At 46.9% G+C, this 27,377-nt stretch overlaps 1 protein-coding gene across 1 annotated transcript; it reads left to right on the plus strand.

Moving 5' to 3' along the window:
- SYT13 (synaptotagmin XIII) lies at positions 1-14,315 on the plus strand. The gene is made up of 6 exons (XM_010580164.1): positions 1-495; positions 5,577-5,799; positions 7,710-7,844; positions 9,417-9,730; positions 13,489-13,618; positions 13,883-14,315. The coding sequence occupies exons 1-6, from the start codon at positions 313-315 to the stop codon at positions 14,185-14,187; spliced, it is 1,290 nt and encodes a 429-aa protein (XP_010578466.1). The 5' UTR covers positions 1-312; the 3' UTR covers positions 14,188-14,315.
- Positions 14,316-27,377: the final 13,062 nt, after the last annotated feature.

The raw sequence follows: 27,377 nt of genomic DNA on the forward strand, positions 1-27,377 counted from the left end.
TCAATGAAAACTGCCTGTTTGCAGCTATATGGAGATTGCAGGCACCACAATCACTATTTCCTCTACCTGACCTGGAGCAGAAACTCCATCATCAGGATAGAAAGGTAGCCTTGTTGCCTAGCAAAGGTGGGATGATTTATCTCTGTCTCTAGATTGGTCCCTTTTCTTTGCTGCACAAGAGAATTGTTTTCAGACTTCCAAGGAGAATGAAGCCAGGCTAGAAATCGGAGTGGATGTGTGAGAGCTGCTCTCCCAGGGAGGAGAAGGAGTCACAGGATTTCTGTGCTTTTTGTGCCTGTACAGCGCAGGACAATGGTTTTATCTGCCCCAATTATAGCCCTGGGGGCTACCTTAGGGACTGCAACTAGCATCCTTGCCCTCTGCGGTCTCACCTGCTTCTGCAAATGCAAGCAATCTGGGAAAGGACTCTCAGAAAAGGACCAAGAGGAGGACACGGAAAATGCTAAGCCCAGTGTGCTTCAACCAGCCCAGCAAGTAAGACACAGTCTCTAATTTACTCTGTGATTTTTTCTTTAAAGGCAGAGGGTGGGAATGCAACTTCTCTGTTAGGCTACTCAGCATGTGATTTATGCTGTCTATTTATCTGCTTACTGTGTTCAGGATGTAACAACATGTTAATGGGAGGAGGAGTGAGGGAAAAAGAGAGATGGGCTGGGTGACCCACAGAATTACCGGAGCAGGAGACAGCTGCCACATTGCCAAAGAGAAAGCTGCTAATGGCAAACACAGGGGACGAGGACTGGAAATGCTGCTTAGCTGTCAAGCTAGATCACAAGGGAAATCATGTCCTGAGGAGAGAAGACTGGACTTTGCCAGGTGGCATGCAGCACTGTAGAGAGGAGATGACTCCTGCTGGGATCTCCTACAGCAGCTATTTCTCTAACTCTATTCACAATATCTTACGGTTCCTGCGGGATAGTTCCCGGTCAACAGCTGGCTTCTTGTGAAAACCATCCCTCCTCCTCCCTCTGCCCCTCTAACTGAAGGTATTAATTGTGTGTGATGTTAAAACAAGGCATTGAAATTATGATAAAATGCAAGTGAGAATCTGGAGTGTGATGACTGGACAATCTCATCACACTGTGAATTGCTTTTTCACTTACTATAAGAGCAATGTGGAGTATGGATAATGTCAGGCATCCCTGTGTGGTCTTTCTTTCTTGTTAGAATCTGAAAACCCTGATTTACTCCTGAGCTCAGTGCGAGAGAAAACAAGGGCTACTATAGGACCCTTCTAATATACTTATTAATGGGAAGCTCTCCTTCAAAGGGAAATGTTTGACTGATTTCCTTGGTTGACTATGGTCTTTAGCATGAGCTATGGCACTGGTCAGTCTCTGAAAGTATTACCTGTTGGCTGTTGCTCTTGATGTTTGTATGTGCCTACATTCTTTTCACTTTCATCTACCCATTCAACCAAATGCTATGCCATAGCAGCCAATTCCAAAGGCCAGTGATCCATTGTGTAACAGTCTTTATTTGCCTTTTAATTATCTGAGCTGCCTATTATTTTTGTATTCTTAAAGAGTGTAGCAGGAGTCCTAATTAAACTTCTCTCTAATGTTTGTAATTACATATTCAGTCTCTTTCTGGCTACCGCTCTTCGGCTCTTAGTAGAAAAGAGCCCTGGCACCCTCACGCTCCTGTTGCAGTTTGTTCTGAGGAAAGATGACCAAATCTACTAATTGTATTGTAAGATCCGGTGCAGATACACAGAATCACATTACCAGAGCTTCTCGTAGCTGAGGGGTGGGAGGATGGCTCCACTGACCGTGGATGAACATCTGCACTGAGCTTTGGACTTCTCAAGAGATTGCTGCTAATTCTAAGAATTCATCCATGAGCATGAGCTGTTTGCATTTTCCTAGGATGAATTTCACCTGCTATTCTGTTTGATAGTTTTGTCATGTCCTTTCCAGGCTCCTTTCTTGTCTTTTCTAACCCATACAAGGGATTTGCAAACTCCTGTGTATAAGGATATACAACAATGCTGAGATTTTGCAAGTTTACTGTTAAAATGAATGAGAAATGTGTAACTTTGACAGTCACATCACTTTGCATAGCATTTTTTCTAGCTGTTGTCTGGAACAACACTACCCACAGATAACTTTACCATCAGTCTCTTTCTACAAGAGACTTTTTATTGTTGTAATCTTCTAGCTCAGAAACCTCTCAAATCTTTACTTTAACTCCATCCTTGGACTGGACATTTTTCTTTTATACAGCCTTTTGGGAAACATCTTGGGAAAGTGTTAATCTGTCCTGGAGCTTGTCCTCCAGGGTGTCATCCTGCTCGCAGGACTGAAATAAGCACCAAGTCACCATAAAGTCCAGTTAAGCCTCCAGTACCCAGCAGCTATTAGGTTATGGTCCTCACAATATTTCTACATTCGTCAAGTTTTGCTATAACTTAATCCAGCATTTGCCCAGCAGAGGATGAAATTATTCAACCTGCACCCAGTGTATCACTATTACCTGAGTGATTGTATTCTCTTAGCATTGTAGACTTTCTAATTAGAAGTATGATTTCTAATGTTACTGGGTTGTGGGGTTTTTTTAAAGAAATCTGGCCAAATAATAGCAGCCGAATGAACATTCTGTCACAGAAAGTGCAAAACGTTCTTAGTTTGCATATTCCGTATGTTTAACAATTCTTTCCAATTAAAATAGTTTTCTTGCCAGCAACATGCATTCTCCTATGCTGTCACTGGTTCAGAATCAGTCTGCATACCTTGAAGGAATGAATTTCAAATTGAGTTCTAAGCTTTTATCATCTGTGTCTATGTTTATAAATTGTCCTGTCGGGACTTTTTTCCGACTACATTAGTACACTGTATGTCCTAGTCAGTGCTTGACATACTTAATTATTGAAGCCTGTCAGGGCCACTGATTCTGATAAACAGAGATAACAAAAGAAAGATGAAGCAAGACTGCATTTTATTCGCTTGGCGTGTCTCCCATGACAGTGATGCTTGTATTTGCCATAGACAGAGGCTCCCCATGGACATGCCCTGCATACGTGAGGAGGAAGAGTTCAAACACAAAGATACATCTACAGAACAATTAAAATTTGCAAAGTCTCATCAAAGCGTGCAGAACGAAGACTCCTGAACACATCCAGCAATGGCAACAATCTGGTGCACTGTTTGAGTGGCTGCGGGCAGGGACCCAGAAGGGTCAGTTGCAGCCTCCTTGCTACTTTTGGTTTCTTTGCTTTCACACATTTTACGCAGAGCTATCTGAACTCTTTTGCTCATCTCTTTATTTAAGATACTACTGCTGATTTCCAAAGGGAACTTCCATAGGGCACTGCTACATCCCTAGATTAGCAGACAGCGCTTGGGAACAGAGCTGGCAGCAAAAATAATAAACAGAGGCAGATGCAGTTGGAAGAGGGGGTGGGCTAGTCCCACTGTGCTTGCATATGTCTCTCATCTCAAATTCTGCAGAGCAGACAGACAAGAGAATATTTAGACCCAGTGGAGCTCTTAGGTGCTGTGTGCTGATGGATTTCCTGACTAAATGTCTGGCTTTTAGCAAGTGGAAGAAAAGATTGTACTAACAATACCTCACATTTGTACGGTGTTTTTCATCCCGAAGGATCCCAAAACGCTTCATGTGCCAGCAGCACACAGCAGTGCAGGCATACCGCTCTGGTGTGATGGTCAGTGACTGGTAGGACAACAGCCTTATACAGAGGCTTCGGGAGAGAAAGAACAGCAGAGACTGACCACTGTATACCTGTTAGAAGTAATGCCTTTGCAGAACAAAAGCAACCTGTTTTTTTTTTTTTTTAAGCTGTTGTCTAGTGATTCCTAACATATTTTGCTCGGTTGATCTGCTTTAATTTTAGAAGAATGGACAACGGCATTTAAGGTTTGGATGAGTAGCTTTGAATTTCCTATGTATTTTAGGACTGATGAGGCTCACGTCTCTAAAAGAGGGATCTCACCTACAGACCTGCACCGAATGACTTACATAATATCCAAACTCAGCTGGATGCTAGGTGGGGACTGCACTCAGTGACGTCTTTCTTTCTCAACCCACTTGTCTTTCAAAGCCCCTAAAATTAGACAAGACAAAATGCTGTTTTCCATCGTGGACTTCCTAAACACTGATGCACTGGCTGCCTTGAGAAGACACAGTCACTGACCTAATTAGTTCTTTACCACTGCCAAGTGCATGTAACCATAGTGCTGTGATCTCCATAAGCAGAGTATGACTAAAAAGCTAAAGTCCAAGACTGCTCTCTTTCTTCAGCTCTGTTTCTGAGGAATAGGTATGCTCCCTCAGGACATGTGAACTGGGACCACAAAGTCCCAACACAGACAAGTGCTTCAGGGCATCATCTACATTCATTATTAATAGGAAACAATGAGACTAATCAAAAACTTTAATTACAATTACGAACATTTTCTGGCTCACCCTCGATCTAAACTTGACACAGAATAGGTTGGCAGGCAGCGGGGTTGGAGAGAATCCCACTGCACAATAATCAACCAAAATGGCAGTTCTACTTCTGCTTTTTGTCTTTCCTGTTTTGGAAACATTAATAAAATCTGTTGCAAGGGTCAGGGTCATTTGCTAGTCAGCTTTTGTTCTTTCCTGTTGATGAATCCAAATATAAATGAATCAGGAATGATTTCAGTTGTGAGCAGACAGGATTTTTGGAGGGACATAAGGAAAAGAGGACCGTTATATTCCACTAAAATATTTTTCATTGTTTTGGGAGAACAGTAATGCCTTTGTGACAACCTTTGCTTGGGCTGCCTGAGCATTACACCATCTTTCAGGTTCTTCTGCTCAATTGCATGTTCATGATTCAGCAGGGAATTGAAATGTTAAGAACAGACATAAATCCAGATTTCAATCCCAGTATAATAAAGGGGAAATGTGTGTCTGAGGGTCAGGTGGAGCTCTGGTCCACAGAGTCAAGAGATAGTCCAAGAGGCTGAGGTGACCACTAGATCAACTACTCTTGGTATGCCATTGCAAGGATCATTTGTGGAACCAGTTCTCCTTTGCCTTTTTACAGCATGGTCGTACTTGCTCCAAGTGACAGTATGATCCGTGCCTTTGCCTTTCTAATGCTTACTACACACCCACGTGAAATGTACTGAAATCTGTGGGTGGCTATAGCCTCTTAACCTTGGATTTGACTTCACAGATCAGGGTAAAAAATATCATACCTCAATCATAGCAAAATGAACTTCATGGTTGATTTCTGTGCTAAGAGAAAATACAGATTTATGAAAGAAGGATTAACTTGTACAGGAACAGAGGAATAATCAAACAATAAGAACATATCTTTTTCTCATTGCAACCAAACATCTGTAGAGGAGTAAATCTGAAAAGACATACACCAAGTAGAAGGGTGTATGGCAAGAAAATCTCTGGACATACAGGCAGTGGTTTCTACAACCCAAGAAACAATGACAGTAAGAATGACCAGAGGCACCATCTTTTCTCTCCTTGTCTCAGCTTATTTAACAATGAGAGAATCATAAGAATTAGTCTAACTAGTGCAAAGTAATCAACAAGGTTTTAATTTTCAGTTCAACGTTAAGAAAACTGCAGAGCCAGTACAGCCTCGAGCACTCCTGAAGTTTCCCAACATTTATGGCCCCAAACCAGTCGTAACTTCACCTGAAATTGTTAACTACACACAGTACTCCCTGAAGACAACTGAAGAACCAGCTACTGGAAAACATACTGGTTTGGATGAGAACAGGATGAAGATACAAGTCAACGAAGAGCTGTTTGTTCTCCCTCAAAACGGTAGGAGCATTTGGTCTTCAGACTAACAATTGCTTTTCTAGGTGTAGGTCTGTAATACCTCTGAGCATAATGTAATTGTAGTTAAACAAATGTGAAAATGAAGACGTGGGGTGCTTTTCACTCTCTTATCATGAGCACTGTGAGTTCTGTCTTCAATGAATGTGTTTAATAGAAAGTAGTTATGGAGCTCATCAGGACATTCAGATAACAAAGTTGTAGTTGTGTCTGGTTGTAAATTTTTTCTATCTAAACAACTTTTGTGTTGAAGAATGTGGCTCACTGGAAGCAGACATTTTGTAGAAAAGCATGTATTTAGTGTAGTTTTACTGAGAGCAGTTGCCAGAGTATGGGTGAAATATCTGGCCAAAACCAGGCAGAGTATCTCTTCCAGGAAAAGTGCTAGCTGTCCAGCCACTGTCCTTGTCAGGGACATCAGCAGCAGGGGTTCAAGCTTCTACTTTATTTTCTCTGCTGCTGTTTTTTCCACCAGTTTGGTGAGATGGTCCTGGTTTGCTGTAATGTGCAGTGAAACCAAAGGCTGACACCTCAGACATTTTTGCCAAACAGAATTCTTGTTTTCCAGCCAGCCCAAAGGGTAACATGCCAAAGCCTGGAACATAAGATTCCTGGAGTCGGAGAGAAAATGCAATGTTAATTATGTACATCTGGCAGCATGTCTGGGTTGCTTCCATACTGATTTTTACCTTCCTAGCTGTCTTTTAACAGGATAATTGACTCTTATGGTTACCACATTAATAAAACCTTCCTGAAGATTTGCCAGAGACACAATGCTATCTGTCATGATTTTTTTTAAAAGAAAACTCTTTTTAGTTTTTTAAAATCACTTGAGATTACATTTTTGTCCTTCTGGGAGGACAATTGCTACATTCACCCCTCCATCCTGAGACTTGTGAGTATGGAAAAGAAAGTACCATGGGAAGCAGCTGCATTGGAGGACGAGACTGTCTGAGCCACATCCTTAGGTGTCAGGGAGAAGATTATAGGGTGGAGAGGCTGAAGGATGATGGCTGCATGTAGGCTAAAGCATTATATAAGTGTGTTGATGTAAAAGCCTCTCTGCACTGCTAATGGCACAAGCAAGTTTGCTTCCTGCTGTGCCTGATTTCATAGCTCAAGTGCTGCTGAAATAAAGCAAGAATTGTTGCGTTCTCCTTTCGGTGCCACATTGAACTGGTCTGGACTGTGGCTAGGATTTTTAGGAGGACTGGTCCCACTACTGTTTTCTGTGTGAATCAGAACTGACCTTGCAGTTGACAAAAAAACTGACCTTCTGATGACAAAAAGCTGTGACTTCCCTTTTAGTCTTGCAACTTGCTTTATTTCAGTAGGAAATATGTATTCAACTTCCAAATCACATGTGGAGAAACTGCCTCACAGCTTCCCAAGCTCATTATCTTCAACCTGGTCAAGCACTATGGAAATACATGTCTTCTGCATGACAAAGACCATATTGTTAAAATTAAAAACCATTTAGAGAGGTCTGAACTGATGCAGAATTGCACGGCAGGTGAAAAGCAGGCTCATGTTCTTATTCCAAAGAACACCAGATTTAATTCACCAATGTGAGTTAAAAACAATACAAAACAATATAACAAGTCGTGAGTGTAGTTTAGACACCTTGGCCTAGGCACAAGGTAAAAGAGCAAGTGTGTGAGCGATCTTAGAGCACAAGGTGGTGGGGAGCAGAAGGCTTGTAGGAAGAGCTGAAAGTGTGAGAAAACAGAGCAAAAAGGAGATATGATGGTGGAGGGAGAAGAAACATAAATTATATTCCTGCATAGAAGGTGCAGGAATAGTAAGACCTTTAGAAAAGTTGAGTCACGGCAGGGTGGCTTTGTTCTCCTTGGAAGGTGAAGACCTGCTTGCTAAAGGGGTTATTTCAGTTGCAGGTGTAGTAAAGGACGTGTGTGTCACGGAGCACTTGAACCCCGAGAGGGCAGCCAGCTGTAACCAGGCCCCTGAGCTGCGCTACTCCCTTGTGTATGACCAAGAAAAAGCTGAGCTGCGTGTGGCCCTTCTGGAAGGTAAGGGGCAGAGATTTTCCACCGGTCATTCTCCATCTGGAGGGTACAAGACACCTCTTGATTTTATAGAGGGTGCCCCTCCTACCTTAAAATCAACACGTGTCCCCAGGACCACGGGACATTTCACCGGTTCTGGGCTTGCAGAATAGAAATACCCAGCAATGTCACTGCTTGAAGTGAGCGTGCAGGGCATGGCTTGGGAACAATTGTTTGCACGGCTCAGAAGCAGAAGTCAGGAACCAGGATGGGCTCCTCCAGTCCCAAACATGGTACAAAGCAACCTCTTCTTTTCATTTTTTCCTTTGGGGGCAGGGGGCAGGGGGTTGCTATCATCTCCTTCCTCTTGAAAACTTTCATTCTTCAACTTGACCCACTCCCTTCTGCGTCTTCCTCAAGTCAAGTCAAAGGCTGAGCTGGAGATACCAGACTTATCTCATAGGCCACTGAGAAAGGTCCCTCTGGCTGCGCCTGGCCAGGTTCTGCATCACTCTCTGAAGCAGGAACTGACAACTGTAACAGCTTCTCTGCTCAGGGCTGGAGCATCATCTGTTCCTCTGGGAAAGTAAAATAAGCTGACTGAATAATTCATGCACGGTGCAGATCTCTGCGGAAACCTAATCAAATCATACCTTCTGAGGAGAGAATTGCCACAGCTCGCCTCCGCGGAGGTCACCCGTTCCTGCTGGCTGTCACCCCGGCTCTCCTGCACGCCTGGGTCCAGCCAGGCAGGATTCGGCTCTGGTCCCCAGCTCTGCTCCCCCGAGAAGCCAGGAGACCCCTGTGAACCGTGGGACCTGGTAGCTCGGGAGCGGCTGTCCTCGGGCTGGCTTGCAGCGATGACTTCGGTTTTGCCCAAAAAGCCGTGCTGTTTCACGAGCCCCTCGGAGGAAGGTGTGCTCCTCTCGCTGCGGAGAGGGCAGCGCAGTTCTGTCAAGTTGGTGCGACTGAAGAGGAGTGTGAAATGCCATTCTCGTTCTAGGCTTTCCAACATAAAAAGGATAGAAAATTAGGGATGAATGTCTCTTGACACAGATCTTTTGGGTTGTGGGATGGCTTCTGAAGGAGTCATTTACCAGAGGTTGGACAAGCAGAATGTAATAACCCTTAGACGTATCCCACACTGGCCTGCAAGGGTGGATGTGTGCCAAGAGGGAGGTCTCTCCCATCTCCGATGTCTGTGACTGACCCTTCTGCTTTTAAAGCCTTTGTAAGAAGCTGTCTTTGTGTGCCAAAATAAAAGTAAATGAGAGCTGCCCATCCCTGTGCCATGCTCTGTCCCACCCCATCGCTGCTCTGCATCTTTCAACAGAGCACGTTTCCTTGAACTCAGCTGTTGTTCTCAAACACTAACAGAATCCTTCTGCAGTGGCAGAAGGACAAGGATGTTGTGCAGCATGAGGAAAACACCGCGGCATGGGCTCACAGCTCAGTCTGCCCCGTGCAAGCAGGAACAAGGGTCAATGTCTACGCAGCTGATTTATTTTATGGCTCTCGAGAAATAAGCAATTTAGCCACAGATATTTCAGGACTGTCTTTTATGGGAGGTCCTTACAATCAGTCTTTCTTTTCCAGCTATGCATGGCAGAATGAGCGGGGACCAAGACGGTGGCTGCCATTGCTACATACTGGGCACACTGGTGAGCAAGTCCGGTGTTGCTGAGGCCCAGACAGAGCTGAAGAAGAAGGTGCTTCACACCCTCTGGGAGCAGGTCCTGCGATTCCCATTAACAGAGGAGGAGATGCCAGAGGGGACACTGACTCTCACCCTGAGAAACTGTGACAAGTTCTCCAGACACAGCATTGTGGGGGAACTCAAACTGAGCCTTGCTAACACAGAGGAGTCCTTTGGGATGGCCCAGTGGGAAAGGTTAAAGACCCCAGAGAAGGTATGGACTCGGTCCGTGTCAGTAGTCCAGAAACCCTAATGATTAATTGCTGGGACAAAAGATGCCCTCTTCCAAGATGGCTGCATGTCAGTGGGTGGCTTTATTTGTTTGGAGCCAGGTTTAGAGGGGTGATGTGTGACTGCAGAGGTCACTCGGCACTGCTCTGTGTTGGTCTGTAGCTAACCATTTTGGAAAGCAATCAAAGGCCCATCAACCCAGGCCTGCCACCTACAGCTCCTCTCAGTTGCGTCAAAACTCCCTCTCCTCCTCTCTCAATTTCATGACAATCTGGCACCGATATCTGTAATTCAAAGCCTATGTCTAGACAAAGTGACATGAGTTTCTGTGAATTAGCGATGCAGGACCACGGTGGCAAGAGCTGAAATAACAGAGCTGAAATACAGAGCAGGATGGAGGGACTCTGGAGTTTGACTGAAGGCCACTTATCCTTACTGGGATCAGGCCAGCAGTGCTCTTCATTCTGCTTTGTCCATCATCACTCATTGCATTGTGTTGGTTTTCTTACATGTCAAAAGCTCCCTTTCCTTCCGTATCCACACCTTCCCAGCTGCACAGACAGGGGGAATGGAGGGAAGGATTCCTACAGTACTTGAAGTAGGTACAGGGGATGCTTCATGCGTGCTACCTTCTTGCACATTTTCTCAGGAGCCCTTTCACTACCATGAACTTGATTATTCTTCTAGCAGCAGCAATACACTTAACAACATGGCAGCAGGGTGCTCTTATTGTTGCTACTAGTACATTACTACAAACAGGTACCTGTTGTACTCTGGTACAGTATGGGGTTAGCAATGCAAAACAACACCAGCATTGCCTCTGAGCATGCTGAAATAAATTATTGCCTGTCACCATCAGGGGTTAGGGCTCTCCACTGAGTTGGCCACAGACTCAGCGTACAGAGTTAGTATTTCTGATTTCCAATAATGCTAATTTATGTGATTGCCACTTGAATGCTAATAGAGCTGGCCACTCTAGAAAAACTCTGGCAGAGCGAGAGGCAGCAGAAACAAATGGGTGGTCTGAATCAGTTTAATAAACTTCAAGCACAAGGCTAAATATTTGCCTAATAGCTGTAAATTGAAATGAGTTCCGCAGTCTGCTGCTGTGAAAAGAGATGTCCAAAAAAAATTATTCCAATATTATGATTTAAATTCCTAAACTGAGATAGATGGAGCCCCCCTACCCCCTTAATCTACTGTAGTATCTGCTTTGTAAGCAATATCCAAGGAACAGCCTGTTCACAGTAATGGTCAGTCGTCACTGAAGTACACCTGATGGAGTCCTGACATACTGGGGACTCTGCCTTGGTCCAGCTTCACAACTATACGTAGAAACAGGGCAGCATTCATTTCTTCTCCAGGCTGACAGCACAAGGTTAACGCTAACAGTACTGCTGAACAGTGCCCCAGTTTGAGCTGAGGATGTGCAGTGAAAGCTGAATTTGCGTCATCTGGGACCTGAGAGAGCCAACCATTGCACAGATAGCTTATATACAGATCCTGAATCATTCATCGAGAACCAAAGCGGGAGGGAGTGAGGAAGAGCTGATCAAAAAAAGAGGAGCTATTTTTGACAGCATCCATCCAGGAACAAAGTTATTGGGCTTTGTTTAAAGTCTGACATTTCCTTGAAAAGCCATGAGCTGCAGAAATTTCATTCCTACCTTCCCAGTAATTCTCCCCCATACAAGGGAAGGAGCTCAAAGGGGAGCTTACAGCGAACCAGGTAATGTAATTAGTATTCAGGAATTCACGGACTGCTGTGAGCAATGCAAAGTGTAGATACTGCAGACTGATATCCTTATCTCGTCTTCCTTCCCTCCCAGTGCTTTGCTAATGACAGTGATGATAGTGGTTACTGGCATAGCACCTTCCCTTTTGTGATTTCACAGTGCCCTGCACACATAATTCATTGATGACCCCCTGATGCTTTTTATCCTTATTGCACAGAAAGGAAGCTGAAGCTTTGGTGGTTGTGTGAATTTGCAAGGCTATATGTGCAGGTTATGGATTTAATAGGAAAAAGGAAAAAAAACCCAAAACCCAGAAGGAGGGCGAAGGAAAAGAACCTCTGGGTTGGTCTCTTCACACAAAACTCCAGCAGAGACTAACCATTGCAGGTTTTGGTTTCATGTGGATACAGGCTGGTCAAAAACTTGATCAAAATTTTAGGAGCTAGAAAGCCATAAGCACAAGATGTGACGTGTGGACTGTTTGTGTGCGTGCGTGTGTGCACGTTTACCGAGCCCTGCCACCCCCTACCCCCCAATCTCCACTGTATCTATCTGTGCCCGGAGCTACAGGAACCAAATCCTAGCCCAGAGCTATGGAGTGGCACCTGGTGAGATGTAGAGGGGATAAATAAACAAAAGCAGCTTATGGCTTGCCTAAACGGTGGTTTTGTATTTTGAGGTGGTATTTTTATTTGTCCCTCCATGCACAAAGACCTATTCTTTTGTAGTGGACATATACCCATTTGCTACCTGAGTGCATGAAAAAAAGATTTACTTGGGCTGATTTGGGATTGAATTTCAGGCTTCCTTGCTAATGGCCTCCCACCTGATTTGTGCACGACAAATAAGTCATTCAAACCAGACAGCGATGACAGCCTTGTTTTCTGGAGAGTCAATCAGCTCATGCGGAGCATACAGGGGCCTGTCCTTGCCTGTTGCAAGTAACCGGGTGAAAACTTAATTTGAAATATTTATGGCTCACTTTTAGAAGCCAGAGTGCAGAGCACAGAAATGGCCTCGAGAAGGGCTGTCTGTCCTAAAGCGTGTAGATCATGCTAAAGAGTCCAAAGGGAGTCTATTGAGTTGACATTGGCTTTCTGGGACTCTTCTGGGTCATTAACCTCACTCTAAACCAGATTTCTGTCACAAGCTCCTACTCACCGAGAGAATAACTGCTCCCCTTTTGCCCCTCGCCACAGGCTGGCAGCTCTGTGCACACCAGCGTGGGCTTTCTCTCCTTCCAGGACGAAACGGCTCTGCTCTCCCAGGGGGGAGCAAGGTCAGGAGGCTAAGACACCAATCACTAATGGGAAGAAAGAAAAAAAATAAAAAAAAAAATAAAAAAAAAAAGGGGAGAGCAGCTCACAGGCCGGGAAGGAAAAGTACGGTGCTGAGCTCATGGAGGATTTCAGGTTGGCTGGGTTTTTTTCCCATACCAAGTAAGGGTATCAGAGAAGGTCCAACTTCAGCTCTAGGGTCTGGCAGTGTGGCACAGACCCCGGGATTGCCTACGCTTTCCCAGGGAGCCCTACAGTCCTGCTGGGCAGTGTGGACCGGGGTCCACGTCTGGTCAGAGCCTCCTGACAAAAAGAGCTGCTGAAATGAAGGGTGAATTATGAAAAGCAGTAAGGGAAGTAGGGGACATAAATAAAGGGCAGCCAGTTAATCTCTCAAAAAAGGAGTACCTGACTGCTTGCATGTAGTTCAGCCCCAGATCCTTGTCTTCTGACTAAATATTCCCCTAAAAGTAGATGTTAGGAAACAGTTACTTTCCAGCAACAAAAGAAAGCAAGTGATCGGGGCCTCATGGGTGGAGGAGCACTCTCAGACATCTTTGCCAGGTTTATTCTCATCCAGTATAACTGGAAAGATCTCCTGTACAAAGACAGGCAGACAACTTGGTCAGTCCACGACCTTCCACCCATCAACTTGTACTATATAGTTTTCTTGATGTTATGGCCAAGATTGTATAAAAAATTAACCCTTCCTGTGTCTCCATTTGCAGGAGCCGTCTACAGGCCATGGGGAGGTTCTGCTCTCTATCAGCTACTTGCCAGCAGCTAACCGCCTGCTGGTGGTGATTATTAAGGCTAAAAATCTCCATTCCAAGCAGCTGAAAGATCTACTTGGCAATGGTGAGTAGAACAGCAAGCAAGCAGAGACTGTTGTTTCTGCTATTAAGCAAATCTAGAAAGAGAGCTGGAAGGGTGGTGTTTGGCAGAAAAAAATAGATGTTTGGCTTAGGAAGCCAAGGAGATTTGAAGAATTCTAAAAAGTGAAAACCAAGGTCAATGTTTCTTATGTTCTCTCTCTCGATCTGATGTCACCAGTTAAAATTATCTTGCATTCATTTTGTTGCATGCTCATCAATATGGTGTCTCTCTCCACTTCCTATACAGATGTTTCTGTCAAGGTGACACTGAGGCATCAGTCCTTGAAGCTGAAGAAGAAGCAGACCAAACGCGCAAAACACAAGATCAACCCCGTGTGGAATGAGATGATCATGTTTGAGGTGCCTCATGAGCTCCTGCGTGCCTCCAGCGTGGAGCTGGAAATGCTGAGCCAGGATGGTGCTGGGCAAAGCCACGTGCTGGGCAAGTGCAGCCTGGGCTTACATGTCACAGGCACAGAGAGGAGCCACTGGGAAGAAATGCTGAGGAACCCCAGGAGACAGATAGCCATGTGGCACCAGCTCCACATGTAGGTTCATTATGATTACTGCCAGCCAGATTTCCACCAGGCCTCTGAGCCTGGGGGAATAAGCTGCATTTCACCTTCCACCTTCCTCTCCACAAAGTTGCTCCGCACATTATTTCTTACACCACCTTCTCTGATTTTCCTGCCTCATCTTAGCCCAGGAAACTGCCTGGAAGATGTATTTAAAGGACAAACTCTGACCAAATCAAGTGGTTCTCAAACAAGGGGTTTGGCTGCCTGGATGATTTGAATTCATTTTATTGCCCTGCCCACTGTCATTTCTGTGAGGTCCCTGTTTCTGTAGAGGAGCAGAGGGGAGCAAAGGTATCATGGACATGTAAACCACTCCTCGGCTTCTGGCACTGTCGCCCAAGTCCCTTGATGAGTGCTGGCTCCATAATCACAAACATGGGGCAGATGTTTTACCAGTCACTGTTCTTCGTAATACTCTACAAGACTGTGAAAAATGAAGATCACAAAACTAACTTTCACAGCAGACCCAAAGTATCAGTATGAAAGAGAAAGTGAAGCCAAGGTGCAGTAGATGGATACCTAGAAAAAGGTACAGAACTAAGGGAGAGAACAGAGGAAGAAGAGAGAGTGAGACGGTCAACACTACCATCCTGTGTAGCCTTTGAAGCAAACACTGCCAAACAAGAAGTCAAATACCTTCCTTTACTTTTGTTTCCTGGAGTGTTTGATACCTTGTATTTAGGATTCATGACAACTGCTGAAAATAGGAATGTTTCAGGATCCTTTAGCAGAATACCTATATCTTCTATCTTTCTACAGTGTCACCCAGGAAGACCCTAAGCATGGACAAAAAGTTATTGTTGGTGTTACCTCCAAAAACTTGGACCAAATCTTTCTGCTTACTGCCACCTCTTCTGTTTGGGTATTTCTGAGCTAGAAAGTTTCAAATACTCTAATTATATTCCAGGCAACATCTAAGACTAGGCAAAAGAAGTGGGATCATTTCATACCTTAGCAGTTGATTGATGGTTTTGGTTTGACAGTTAACTATTGTACTCAAATCCTCATACCAGCATTACTCGAAGACAACCCTTAAGAACTGCCACGTATTTCATCACTTCCAGACAGAAAGAATTCACTGACCAGACAGACTCTCCAGGGCTTGGTTATTTGCGTGCACTTTCAAGATTTGACGTGGCTTAGATCTTAGTGTTCACTGTCCTTTTTTTGTGTCTAGTTGGACTGAAAGTCTGGTATTGGCAGTGACGATGTTACGACCCCATAAGCACACTGCTTGTCCTACAACTTTATTTCAAGTAGTAGACACAGCTTTAAGGGACTTCCATGGGGACAAGGCATCCAAAAATCTGAAAAGAGAACCATATAGTTTGTAGCACTGAAAAATTCAGAGCACTTCATATTTGCAGGGTCAGCTTGATCTTCTGTTTAATTCAAAATATTAAGCTAGGCTTAATCTAGTACCCATCCCATTTTGATGGCTTAGTCAAACAAGTCTAGCAGATTATCAAGTGAAGGCTGCCATCCTGTTCGCAAAGGGAAACCACTAGAACCAGTGTCTGAAAACTGGCTGAAGCGCCAGGCACAGAGGATTATGAACAGGGGAATGAAGTTCAGCTGGAAGCCAGTCACTAGTGGTGACTGGGGCTGGTAGTGGGACTGACACTGTTTAACATCTTCCTAAATGACCTGGACAATGCCCTCACCAAGTTTGCAGACAATACAAAACTGGGAGTACTGGTTGATAAACCAGGCCGTTCTGCTACCATTCAGACGGATGTGGAGAAGCTGGAGAAATGGGCTGACAAGAACCTCCTGAAGAAATTCAACAAGGAGAAGTGCAAAGTCTTAAACCTGGGGAAGAAAAACCCCATGCACCAGTGCAGGGCTGGGGACTGACCATCTGGGAAGCGGCTTTCCAGAAAAGGACCTGGGTGTCCTGGTGGACACCAAGTTGAACACGAGCCAGCAATGTGCTCTTGCAGCAAAGGTGGCCAACAGTGTCTTGGGCTGCATTAGGAAAAGCATTGCCAGCAGGTCAAGGGGGCTGATCCTTCCTCTCTGCTCAGCACTGGTGAGGGCACATCTGGAGTGTTATTCTAGTTCTGGGCTCCCCAGTACAAGAAAGATATGGACTTACTGGAGAGAGTGCAGCAAATGGTCATGAAGATGATTAAGGGACTGGAGCATTTTCTGTAGGAGGAGAGGCTGAGATTGCTGGGACTCTTCTGTCTGGTCAAGAGAAGGGCTGGGGGGAAACTTATCAATATGTATAAATACCTGATCTGGGAGAGGAGAAAAGAAGATGGAGTCAGACTCTTTTCAGTGGTGTCCAGTGACAGGACAAGAGGCAGGGGCACAAATCGCAATACAGGAAATTCCATTTGAACACATGAAAAAACAAAGAAAAAAACCCTTTTTTACTGTGAGGATGGTCAAACACTGGAACAAGTTGCCAAGGGAGGTTGTTGGGAGTCCCCATCCCCATCCTTGGAGGCACTCAAAATCTGATGGAATACAGCGCTGAACAACCTCCTCTAGTTTACCCCGCGATGCTGTGATTCTGTGAAGAGACTGACAAGGTTGATGCACACAGATGACTCTGTTATCTTTACACTGCTATTCCCTTTATAGGTGGTGTAGCCAGGAGTTACAGGATCATTTTGAAGAAAGTGATAAAAACAGCTTTGACCAAACAAACAAACAGAAAAGCTAAGTATGCCAATGAATCTTACACCCAATGTTTTAATCTCTGATATTGCTCCACTGGCTAGAGGGGATTTAAACAAAAAGAAAATTGACTTCTTGTTTTGCTCTATGGGCTGTTGTTTATTAACAAAAAGCTTTAGGATACTGTGAATAAACTAGGCACAGGGGTTTAGTTGATAGTGAATTCTTAATAGTTGCTGTGTTCACTATTTGCCTGTAGATATACCTATAGATTTGGAGTTATTTCCATTTAAGTGCAAAATTCATTGTAATGTTGGCCTACTCTACATACAGGTTCCTGGCAGCACTGTGATTCTTCTTTCATTTTAGGATAACGATAAGAAGGATAACTTCATGGTATGATGCTATTTGGCTGGCACCAGAAAGCCTGAAGGGCCAAATATTTGCCTTGCTGCCAAGAGACTTCTCTAGTTCTGCCTCCTGCAGATGAGCTTTTTCTAACATCTTGGTGACTGAGTGTAAACAGCATTATCTGCCTCTGCCCCTGGTGGTTTTGGCACACCCTGTAATTAGATAGCAATACTATAGCATCTAAAGGAATAGCCCCTCACAATCTGATTTTGCTGCAACAAAATAAGGTCCTCTTTTACAACAGAAAAATATGTGTATACACGCTACTTAACCACAAATCTGTCTTACGAGCAAAGTGGTGCCATCAGTGTTAACGAACGGTGTTGATCCCTCGTTTGCTGCAATGGGATTTAAATGGGGAAGAGAGGAAGAGTGAAAATGCATGCATCATTCCCAGCTGGATCATTTTTGTTGTCTGGCATTTTAGCCTGGAAAGAATGTTTCTCCCATTCAGCGTAGCCTGAACAAAGACTGCCAGGTGTTTATTTAACAAGGCAGCCATTTGCTGCGCTGGGGCTGAAAGCAAGCGCAGTTATGGGTGCTGGCTGTCCTGACCAAGAGGAATGCTGCGTACGTGTGGTACTGGAGGGGCTGGGATGCTCAGCCCGGGCCCTTTTGAACTTTGTTAATAGGAGCTGTTTGTCATCGCATTCCAATGCCTGCCCTTATCCCTCTGAACCTCCTGTATTGCCTGTTTAGCAATGCTTTTATGCCCCTGAGCCCCAGCACCCCAAGGGCCGGAGGTGCTCAACTGGCCCAAGCAGACAAACCGCGGGGAGTTGTTGTGGTAGATGACAATGTCGCGAATATAAGCACAAAGTACTTGAGAGTGCTCGGTGCCATCGTACCAAGCGGCTTCAGCAACGTGAGCTGCAAAAGTATCACTTAAGTGCAATATGGCCAGAGAACAGTGCCAGACAGATTTTCAGCTCCTGGAGCGGTAAATACCGGAGCGTCAGCGAGCACCACAAACATGTCTTAAATGAAAGTGTGCTGCTTATAAACTGCATCATAAGAAAAGAAGGAAAAAAACAATTATAGCAATTAATGTTCTTAAGCTACATGCATGATCAAAAATAGCCATTAGATTCCCCAATGGCTATTCAGTGGTTGCACTGATTATTTTTCCTACTATAACCCATTAACATGAAGAAGCTGGAAGCAAAGAGACTGTAGGGAGGAAGGAAAAAAAAAAAAGTGGGTGTGTGGGGTGTCTACCTGGTCAGAATGAACAATCCTTTTCACAAAGGGCCAGAGAGCTGCGAGTTTAAGAACAGGCATTCACAGTCCCTTGTCCAGTGACAGAAACCAAACAGCATGACTACTGTACAAGAGAATGAGAAATGCAGCTCCCATATTGCATCCAGCGTCGCCTGGAAGAGTGGTCTCCTGCTGTGGCCTCTGTTCAGAGGAGGGGACTGAAAGGCCAGAGGAAATAACTCCTGACTATATTAAGGAGTTACTTGGTTAAAACATAGATTGTAGCCATATGTTGCTTTGCCTTGACCTCCCCTCAGAGCTAGATCTTCCCAGAGAAATGCTCTAGTTTGATTTTAGGCAATGTGCGCTACAGCAGAAGAGATTAAAAAGCACAGATCATCCATAGTCACTAACACATTTCTGGAATGTTTTGGACTCATTGCTACCCTCAGCCCCCTTCCCCAGTTGTAAGGGGCAGGGGTTGCAGCTGGTCTTCTGTAAGGGTAACACTTTTCAATGCAGTTTTCCCCTCATTTCTTGTCCCAAATACCCTTGCATGGTGAGAGGAACCATGTTTGCTTTGCAAAGAGGTATGTCATGGTTTAACCCCAGCCAAAACCAGCACAAGGTAATACATCAGAAATTAATTGAAAATTCCCTTCAACAGGGCTGGGAAAATTTTCAGGCTCAACTATTTTCCCAGGAATTACTGTGCTTTCAACACCTTGAACAAAAAAAGTACTTTGCATTTTGCTAGCATCTGTCATCAGTATTATCTGGCAGTAGTGTCCAAAGACACCCTTTTTTTTTTTTTTCCAGAAATGGAGGAGGTTGTAATTTGGGCTCTAGAAATACAGCTGTCCTGGTTTCAGCTGGGATATAGTTAACTGTCTTCCTAGTAGCTGGTACAGTGCTATGTTTTGAGTTCAGTATGTGAAGAATGTTGATAACACTGATGTTTTCAGTTGTTGCTCAGTAGTGTTTAGACTAGAGTCAAGGATTTTTCAGCTTCTCGTGCCCAGCCAGGGCACCTGACCCAAACTGGCCAACAGTGTATTCCATATCATGGGATGTCCCATCTAGTTTAGGAACTGGGAAGGGCGGGGCAGGGATTTCGCCGCTCGGGGACTGGCTGGGTGTCAGTCGGTGGGTGGTGAGCAATTGCCCTGCGCATCATTTGTACATTCCAATCCTTTTATTACTACTGTTGGCATTTTATTAGTGTTATCATTATCATTATTAGTTTCTTCTTTTCTGTTCTATTAAACCATTCTTATCTCAACCCAGGAGTTTTACTTCTTCTCCTGATTTTCTCCCCCATCCCACTGGATGGGGGGGAGTGAGTGAGCAGCTGCGTGGTGCTTACTTGCTGGCTGGGGTTAAACCACGACAACAGCCCAAGGTTTGCCCAGATGTTCCTGATGTCTGAGTTGAGCACGATGATGTTTAGTAAGAGCGGGGAGCTAAGGTGGCTTGGACCATGCCTCTTGCACTCTTTTGAAGGTCAGTTTGAAGTTCGACTGAATTGAAGCGCAGAGCTTTGGCAGCATTTTTTAAGTGTTTCAGAATTTAACTAAGTCTCAAAATGTATTTGGTTCATTTGCTGAAAGATAAGCATGATGAGTAAATACTAATACTTGACACTTTATATTGTTTCTTCTGTTGGTAATAATCAAATTGCTCAAGGATATAGTGAAATAGTGCTTCGTGGCCTTCCAGCATGAGAAGGCTTTTCTGCTTACTTGGTCCTTTAGTGTCCCAGTGTGTTTATTGTACAGAGCCAGGTATTGGTTGTCAAGACTCTATATTGTTCGCACAGTCCAAAGCACAAAAACAGAGCATGAGGCTCCGCCATTGTGTCTAATGTTACAGCACAACATGTAAATCACCACAAGTAAATAATTTCAAACTGTATCAACAGTGTGTCCGCCTCGTTTACTCTAGGGTAAGTCGCCTCTGCTTGCAGCTCATGTCAGGGGTACAAAATACTGGGGTGAGTCAAGAGAAGGTCCTCTGAGGGGTGTCATTAAGGGTTGGGTGTACGACCAGAAGGGGAGCAGTCAGCAATGGAGTCCTGTCCTGGCCAAGCATAGGAAATCTATTGGCTTTTTCAGCAAGGCGGCAGCTAAACAAAGCTGTAAAGGCTTTCCTGCAGCTGCGAGGAGGTTAGGGAATAGGATCTGGGAATCAGATACCTCCCAGGTCCTGGCTCCATCTCTGAAACAAAACTAAGAAGTGAATTTGGAGTCGGTCTTTTTGCTGATCTCAGTACTTTCAAGGTAGTGCTGATGATACCCTGTAAACCGTGCATCTGTAAGGAGGAATACCTACTTAGCTGACCTAATACTATCACTGGAATTAGCTGGTTCCTAACAAGACATAGGGATCAAAAGCTGCACATGAAAGTAAAAGAAAACAAGATTTTGGGGGCAGGAATGAGAAGTATTTGCCTCATTGACAGTTTGGGGGCACTCTCTCACCCGTCACAGTCAGCGTTAAAGCGCAAGGAGAAACAACAAAGCGAATCTGCCGGGGCCGCGGGTTGCTCCTAGCTTTGCAAAGAGGGTTGCCACCAGCCTGTCAGCTGTGGAGGTGGAGGGAAAGAAGCTGTATTTTTGCCGCATAGGGAGTTGAACATGGGTGGTACGTTTGCCAGGGACAATCCTTCCCTCCTGGGGGATTAGTGGGGGGTTACTCAGTAATTCCCAGCCCAGTGTATCGAAAAGCAGCAATAGCCGCCACAGAGCCATTCTTCTCTTAACCCTGCTGTTCATTGTCACTTCAGATTTATTAGAAGCTTTTTTTCCCCCCCACGGTATTTAAAAATTAAAACGGGACTGGCCGTAATCCTCTGTCTGCCACGAGAGAGTGGCACCTAATCCAGCAGCTGTGTCGCAGCCATTACCGATGCTAGCCCTGGAGGCTTCCAGCCGGTTCCTCCGCTTCCCTGAACTCTTAGTGACCGCTGAACGTGGGATAAACCCGGTGAGGAACGGGCTCCGAAACGCCCCTGAGAAGACAGCTCAGACCTGAAACTACCCGGTTTTCCAGGACAGCTCTCCCGAGCATCACGAGGTGGGATGGCAGCCCGGAACGTGGCTCCGCAAACTCCATCCCTGTCCCGGCCCCTCCGAACTGCTCTCCCACCCCCGGAGGGACCACCAGCCTCCCCAGAAACGAGGCGGCTGACGGCAGCGCAGACAGCGCACTTGTTTTTCCCCCTTGGATCAAAACGACTTCAAACGGGGGACTTCAGAGAGCCGAAAAGTCTGGTTAGCGCATATGCTGCTCTGCGGGAGCCTTTGATTATCCTTCAGATATTTTTAGAGCCCCTATAAATGAGCTGTGGCTCCGCTTGTGTGGCAACAGCTCCGTGAGAAGCAGCCTCTGGTCCCCTGCGCCCGCTGCTCCGTGCCACCACGGAGCCCAACCTGGCACTGTCCTGACACCTGTTCCAGCCCTCTGATTTAAACACCCCTGGGGGGGGCACCCACTTAAAACCACTGATGTGCTCAGCTGCCCACGTTTTCCCTCCCGTCTCAGGAGAAGCGGATAGGGAAGACAGCCCCCAGCAAGCACCACAAACCCCCTCTGGTTATGCCTGCAAGCCCTCGGCATCGCAGGCACCGCAGCCCTCCTGTTTCCAGGAAGAAACAACACGTTGGGTTTTTTTGCTAAATCAGGTTTTAGTGCCAACTGCTAACAGCAGCCATCTCTGTGGAGCACGTCCAGGACACCAACAGAGCTGGGGAAGAGTGTGCCAGGCTTTAATGCTATGACAACCAACACGGAGGAATTTTTCAATATTTCCTTTTCACTCATATTGACATAAGGATCAGAGGTCCTAAAAATGACGGACACCTCTAGCCCTTGATCAGATAAATTTGTGCAAGCTTCCCTTCCTGACACCGACTCAGACCGTGCACTTTGCTTGAAGGGATCTTGCTTTTAAGTCTGCGGTTTGAAGTTATCGGCAAGGAGGCTGATCACTGCCAACGGCGGCAGTCAAGTGTCCACAGCACAAAACCACTTCTAGGAAATTAATTGCAAATCAGCAATGCATTTCACACGCTGCTCTTACTCTTTGCACACAGTTGAGGTGCTGAAAGCGAAGCATTGCCCTGCTTTGTGTGCTGCTAATTGACTAGCAAAGGCAAAAACCCCAGAGATGAGGTTTCCACCACGGGCTGCCGGGTGCCCAGCAAACCCAGAGCCCGTGAAGTTGGAGCCAAGCCCTGACAACCACTAGGATTTTGCTGGGCTTGCTTACTGCTCAAAAATAAGCGATTTTAAGTCACTACAGTGAAAGCTGCCAGAAAATGGCAAATTGTTTGTACTACTTGGACTGCTTGATGACTTCGAGGAAGTCACTAACAGCAACCTTTTCTATTGGATCACTATTTGGGGGTATTTTCACTTCTGAGTCTAGAAATTGCCTCTCGCTTCCAGCCCCTGTGACTACTGTCCCTGGTTAAAATTGTGGGGCATTCACTCTGAACCCAAAATTTCTGCACAGCCCGTGGGGACTGATGCATCTGCACACATGCTTTCCCCGGGCCCAGAGCCCTCATCCCAAACCTTCCTCGAGGCCAGAATTTCCACCCAAATTTCCTTTCCTTCGGGAGGGCCAGCCAGCTGTGTAGCACTGGCACCTTGCAACCAGAACAGCCACAGCTGGGCATCAGGTTGAAGTCCTAGACTATAATTAGCATCCATATGACAGTGGAGCTTCAAAGGAGGAGCAAAAACCTTTTGATACCATATGCATCCTTTGCATTAAACGTTTGCTAGAGGGCTAAACTGCTCGCCCACTTCATCTAACACTGGCTTACCTGCTGGCATCCATTCCCAGGGATCCATACCCAGGATCAGGTGGAAAACCGAGATCCCTCCAGACCTGGTTAAAATAGAGAGCCAGTCCTGTTTATGAGAGCTTTCACCTCTACGTACAGAAGCTCTCGGTATCAACACTGGCTGTACGCAGTGCCACATACAGGATCCATACAGTTGGCCGCACAGCTTCCTCCTGTGTTTTCTGGTTCCCCCCACCGACACACAGACACGCTCACAGCTGAGCAAGCAACTGTTTGAGCTGGAAGGGGGTTTTTTCCTGCCTGTATTTCTCTCTAGCTGCGGCTGGCACCCTGTAGCAGGGCTGGCTTCAACCTTTGCAGCGTCCTCCCTGCTTGTACTCCTGTGCAAACCCGAACTGCAGGGAAGGAAGGACAGCCCACGGTCCCTGCTGCAGCTTCGCTGTGGGGTCTATCTGTCTCCAGCAGCAGCCAGGCTGAGCCCAAAAAGGCAATTTTGACAGCTCTTTGGTCAGAAAACACAACTCACAGCTAATCCACGGACACTTATACTCGCTTCAGAGGCTGGCTCCCTCGCCCACGCTGATTTAGCAGATGTTAAGAACCTCCACATACAAAATTACTCTTATTTCTTTGAACTGTTTTAAAAGTCACACCTTTAGTTAATCCGCATTGGACCCAGCCTCAGCCAAAACTTTCATGTCAAAGAAGAAGAATCTAAAGTTAAACCAGCTTTTTCTTTTAAGGCTAGAAAAAGCCGAGCTTCCCCTGGCTTTGCAGCACGTAGAGCTCAGGAAAAGACTCTCCATCCTTCAAACTAAACCAGGCAGGCACACAAGGTTTTGTCAATGTGCGTTACAAGCACAGCCCACCGCAGCAAAGCCAACGATGCTGTCACCCTACCCAACCAGAAAGAGAACGTGGAGGCTGCAAGGGCACCCACTCCGCATCCCTACCCGACTGCGGCACGTGCCGATATACCCGTGCCGGTGCCGACCCAGCCTCGGCCCAGCACCGGTATAACCCAGCCCGTGGTGAAACGATGCAGATCCATCGCAGGACATGCCAGACCTGCTCACCAAGGTGAGGACGTCGAGGGTCTGCAGTTATGCCCAGCATGCGAGGGAGCGAGTCAGGTGGGAGGGAGAGCTACCAGCACCTCGGGGGGCTGCAGTTGTCCCGTCCGGATAAATTAGCGCTGGACCCGCTCCTTACAGTTGTGGGCTGGGGAAGAGGGAGTCCATCGGCTTAGATGGAAAATGACATTGCCCCGGGAAAATGACATTAACCTCCAAGAACGATGTAAAGAATTAGCAACCATACTTGATAAATTTAAATGTTTTTTTATTAACAATCATTTTACATTACAAGGATAATATGACAAAAGGAAGGTTCTCGTGTACATACTATGATATATCAACATAGCTCTATTCGTATCCAGTGTCCTAGGTCCTTTCACACAGGTACTATAAAGCATAGTCTGTAAAGTAATAACATTTTAATGTTCTCCAAAAGAGTGATATTAACATATTAATACATATGTAGTAATAGACGTCTAGATATTTTTCTCTCATTTCGCGCGTGTGTGTGTGTGTGTGTGACGGGTGGGTGGGTGAGAAATTGCTCGAAACAGTTCAGCAGGGCTGTGCTTGGATGCGGATATGGAGAGGTTTGAGACAAAAAAACCTCGTTTTTCTGGAAGTAGAAACGCATTTTTGCCAACAGTCGGGTTGAGTCTATGAGGACGCCATGACTGGCAGAAAACTCCGTAGCCCCTCCTATAGCATTCGGGACATTACAGCATATGAGACACGGTTCCCCCACGTAGCCCAGCGAGCTTATTCGACGTGAGGTGCAGTGCATGGGAGCCCCTCGCCGGGCGGCAGCACCGCCGTCACGGGCGGCGAGCCCACCGGGCCGAGCCTACGCGAGCGTCAGTGGCATCCGAAGGGGGGGGGGGGGGGGGGCCGGGACCGAGGGAACCGTCTCTTGAGGTTCGTGAGGAACGAGGTGCCGGGGAGCTCCCCGCCGTCGCGGGGCTGCGGCGGAGCGGGGGGGGAGCTGCCGGCGGGTGGGTTTTGGCTGAGGTGGATTACCAGTTGTGTGGAGGAGAGAGGCCTGGGAGAGGGCACCGAGGTGGGCGGCAGGGCTCGGGGAGGAGGCGGGGAGCTTGCGCAGCGGTCTGCTCATGCCGTTACCGGCGTAACGAGTCATTCGGCCGTCGGAATTACAATTCGCCCTCCTCCTCCTCCCGCGACCCAAGCCAACGATTCAAACGGACGGCGAGGAGCGCGGTGGTCGCCCAACCTCCACGCCTCCCCCTTGGACCCTGGCGGGGAAGCAGCGCCGTGACCCGCCGCCCGCCCGGCCGGAGGCACCTCTCGAGTCCGGGTGCCAGCCGAGGGCTTCGCCCCGCAGCAGGGTCGGCATCCTACGGGCGGCCGGGGAGGGATGAGGCAAGCCGTCCATCCCGCGGGCATCGGCGGGGGCTCAGGGAAGGCTGACCCGTTGCCCGGATCCGACCCTCCCCGTCCCCTCGTGCACAAACAGGCGTCTCTTTGCACGGGGCAGGGCAAGAGGGTTACCGCACCCTTCGGTGCTTCAGTCCGGCGAGGTCGGCGTGCCGCGTGTTGGGGCCCAAAGGCACCCACGCGCCACCGACCACGTCTTCCACGTTCCCTTTCCTTCGGAAAAAAACCAAACCACCCGGGGCCCCCAGCCAGGCGGGCTGCTCGCTGGCCGAGGAGCGTCTGCGAGACCCCGAGGGAGCGGAGCGGCTCCCAGCCTGACCCGAGAGAGCTGCACGTGCCTCCCATCCTTATCGCTCCGAATGCGCCGTCCCTTCCCCGTTCGTGCTGCTCCAGCTCCGTACGCCATCCCTGCCCACCTCTGACTGCGTGGCGGCAACCCTCCCTCCGCTCAGAAATGCCTTCGCTCTCCGTTAGCCCAGCGCCGCGGCTGCGTCGCTGACCGATGCCCGCCAGCGAACCCACGCTCTTCGCCGGGCGCTGCGCGAGGGCCCGCCGGCGCGGGGTCTCCGCCGAGGAACGCCAGGCGGAACGGCGGAAAACCGCGTTTTCGGGGCACCGGTGCCTGCAGTTGCCGACTGCATCCGTGCAGAGAGAGAAAAGTGCATACGAGGGCGGGATATGTAGCTGTCCAAGTGTGAACACACAGGACCTCAGCCAGAGGCTTGCTTGGGGGAAGACAGGGACGCTCGAGCGTTTTCCCCCACCAAGACATTCCCCTACTCCACAAACCTTATTTAGCACTTGGTTAACATGCCAGCAAGGAAAAACCCCTTGCCCTAACCACAGCAAAGCCCCTCTCCGTAGAGTGCTATACACGTAAATGTAGGCCTCAGTGTATGGCTAAAACTATCCCAAAGTCCAAAGTCTTCAGTGTTACGTGCCTTGTGCCAGAACACAGGGCCAGCCTTACACAAGGGTGGTTGAGTCTATCTCTATATTATATCTTTATATCTATTGAAAACATAGAAATATATAAATATATAGGATTTTATTTATAGATATATAAGCATGTGATTTTAATCTTTTGTACTGTGTGTATATGTACTGGGATGTGCGTATATACAATATATAGACCATATGCATATGTACTGTATACATACACTAGCTTACATGCACACACATCATACGTGTCTCCAAGGGAGACAGGAATTGCATAGGCATTACTGCATTGAATACAATGGCTGGGGGAGCAACGTACCATTTCTCTGCTTTTAAGACCTCTTTCGACAGGGCTGAGAGGGGAATCTGCAAAAGCAGAGGCTGTTGCTGCTTATTTGCAAGCCGGCTGTCTCGGTTGTCCTGCCCACCGGTCAAACAAACAGCAATCCTCATGAGATTAAGAAAGAAAGGGGGACCCCGAAGACCCCGCGGGCCACCCGGTTGAGTTTGTGCTGCGAGAAAGAGATGGACCGAGCCTGAATCACGTCTGAGGAGCCGTATCAGCAAAAGCGCGACCAGCACGGGGGACATCGCCAAGGTCAGCTCGAGACCCGAGGCAGACGACACACCGGGACCCCGTCCACCTCGTCCCCTCACAACCCACCCCCCACCCCCCGTGGCTCCCGCGTGCTTTTGCTGGTATG

The sequence above is a fragment of the Haliaeetus leucocephalus genome, unplaced genomic scaffold (assembly GCF_000737465.1).
Source record: "Haliaeetus leucocephalus isolate CR32 unplaced genomic scaffold, Haliaeetus_leucocephalus-4.0 Scaffold696, whole genome shotgun sequence".
Taxonomy (NCBI): domain Eukaryota; kingdom Metazoa; phylum Chordata; class Aves; order Accipitriformes; family Accipitridae; genus Haliaeetus; species Haliaeetus leucocephalus.

Bases quoted from the DNA above. Each gene is read 5' to 3' on its own strand.
- SYT13 (XM_010580164.1), top strand. From the start codon at position 313: ATGGTTTTATCTGCCCCAATTATAGCCCTGGGGGCTACCTTAGGGACT. The intron at 496-5,576 runs GTAAGACACAGT...TTTAATTTTCAG, and splicing joins TGCTTCAACCAGCCCAGCAA to TTCAACGTTAAGAAAACTGC. The intron at 5,800-7,709 runs GTAGGAGCATTT...TTTCAGTTGCAG, and splicing joins GTTTGTTCTCCCTCAAAACG to GTGTAGTAAAGGACGTGTGT.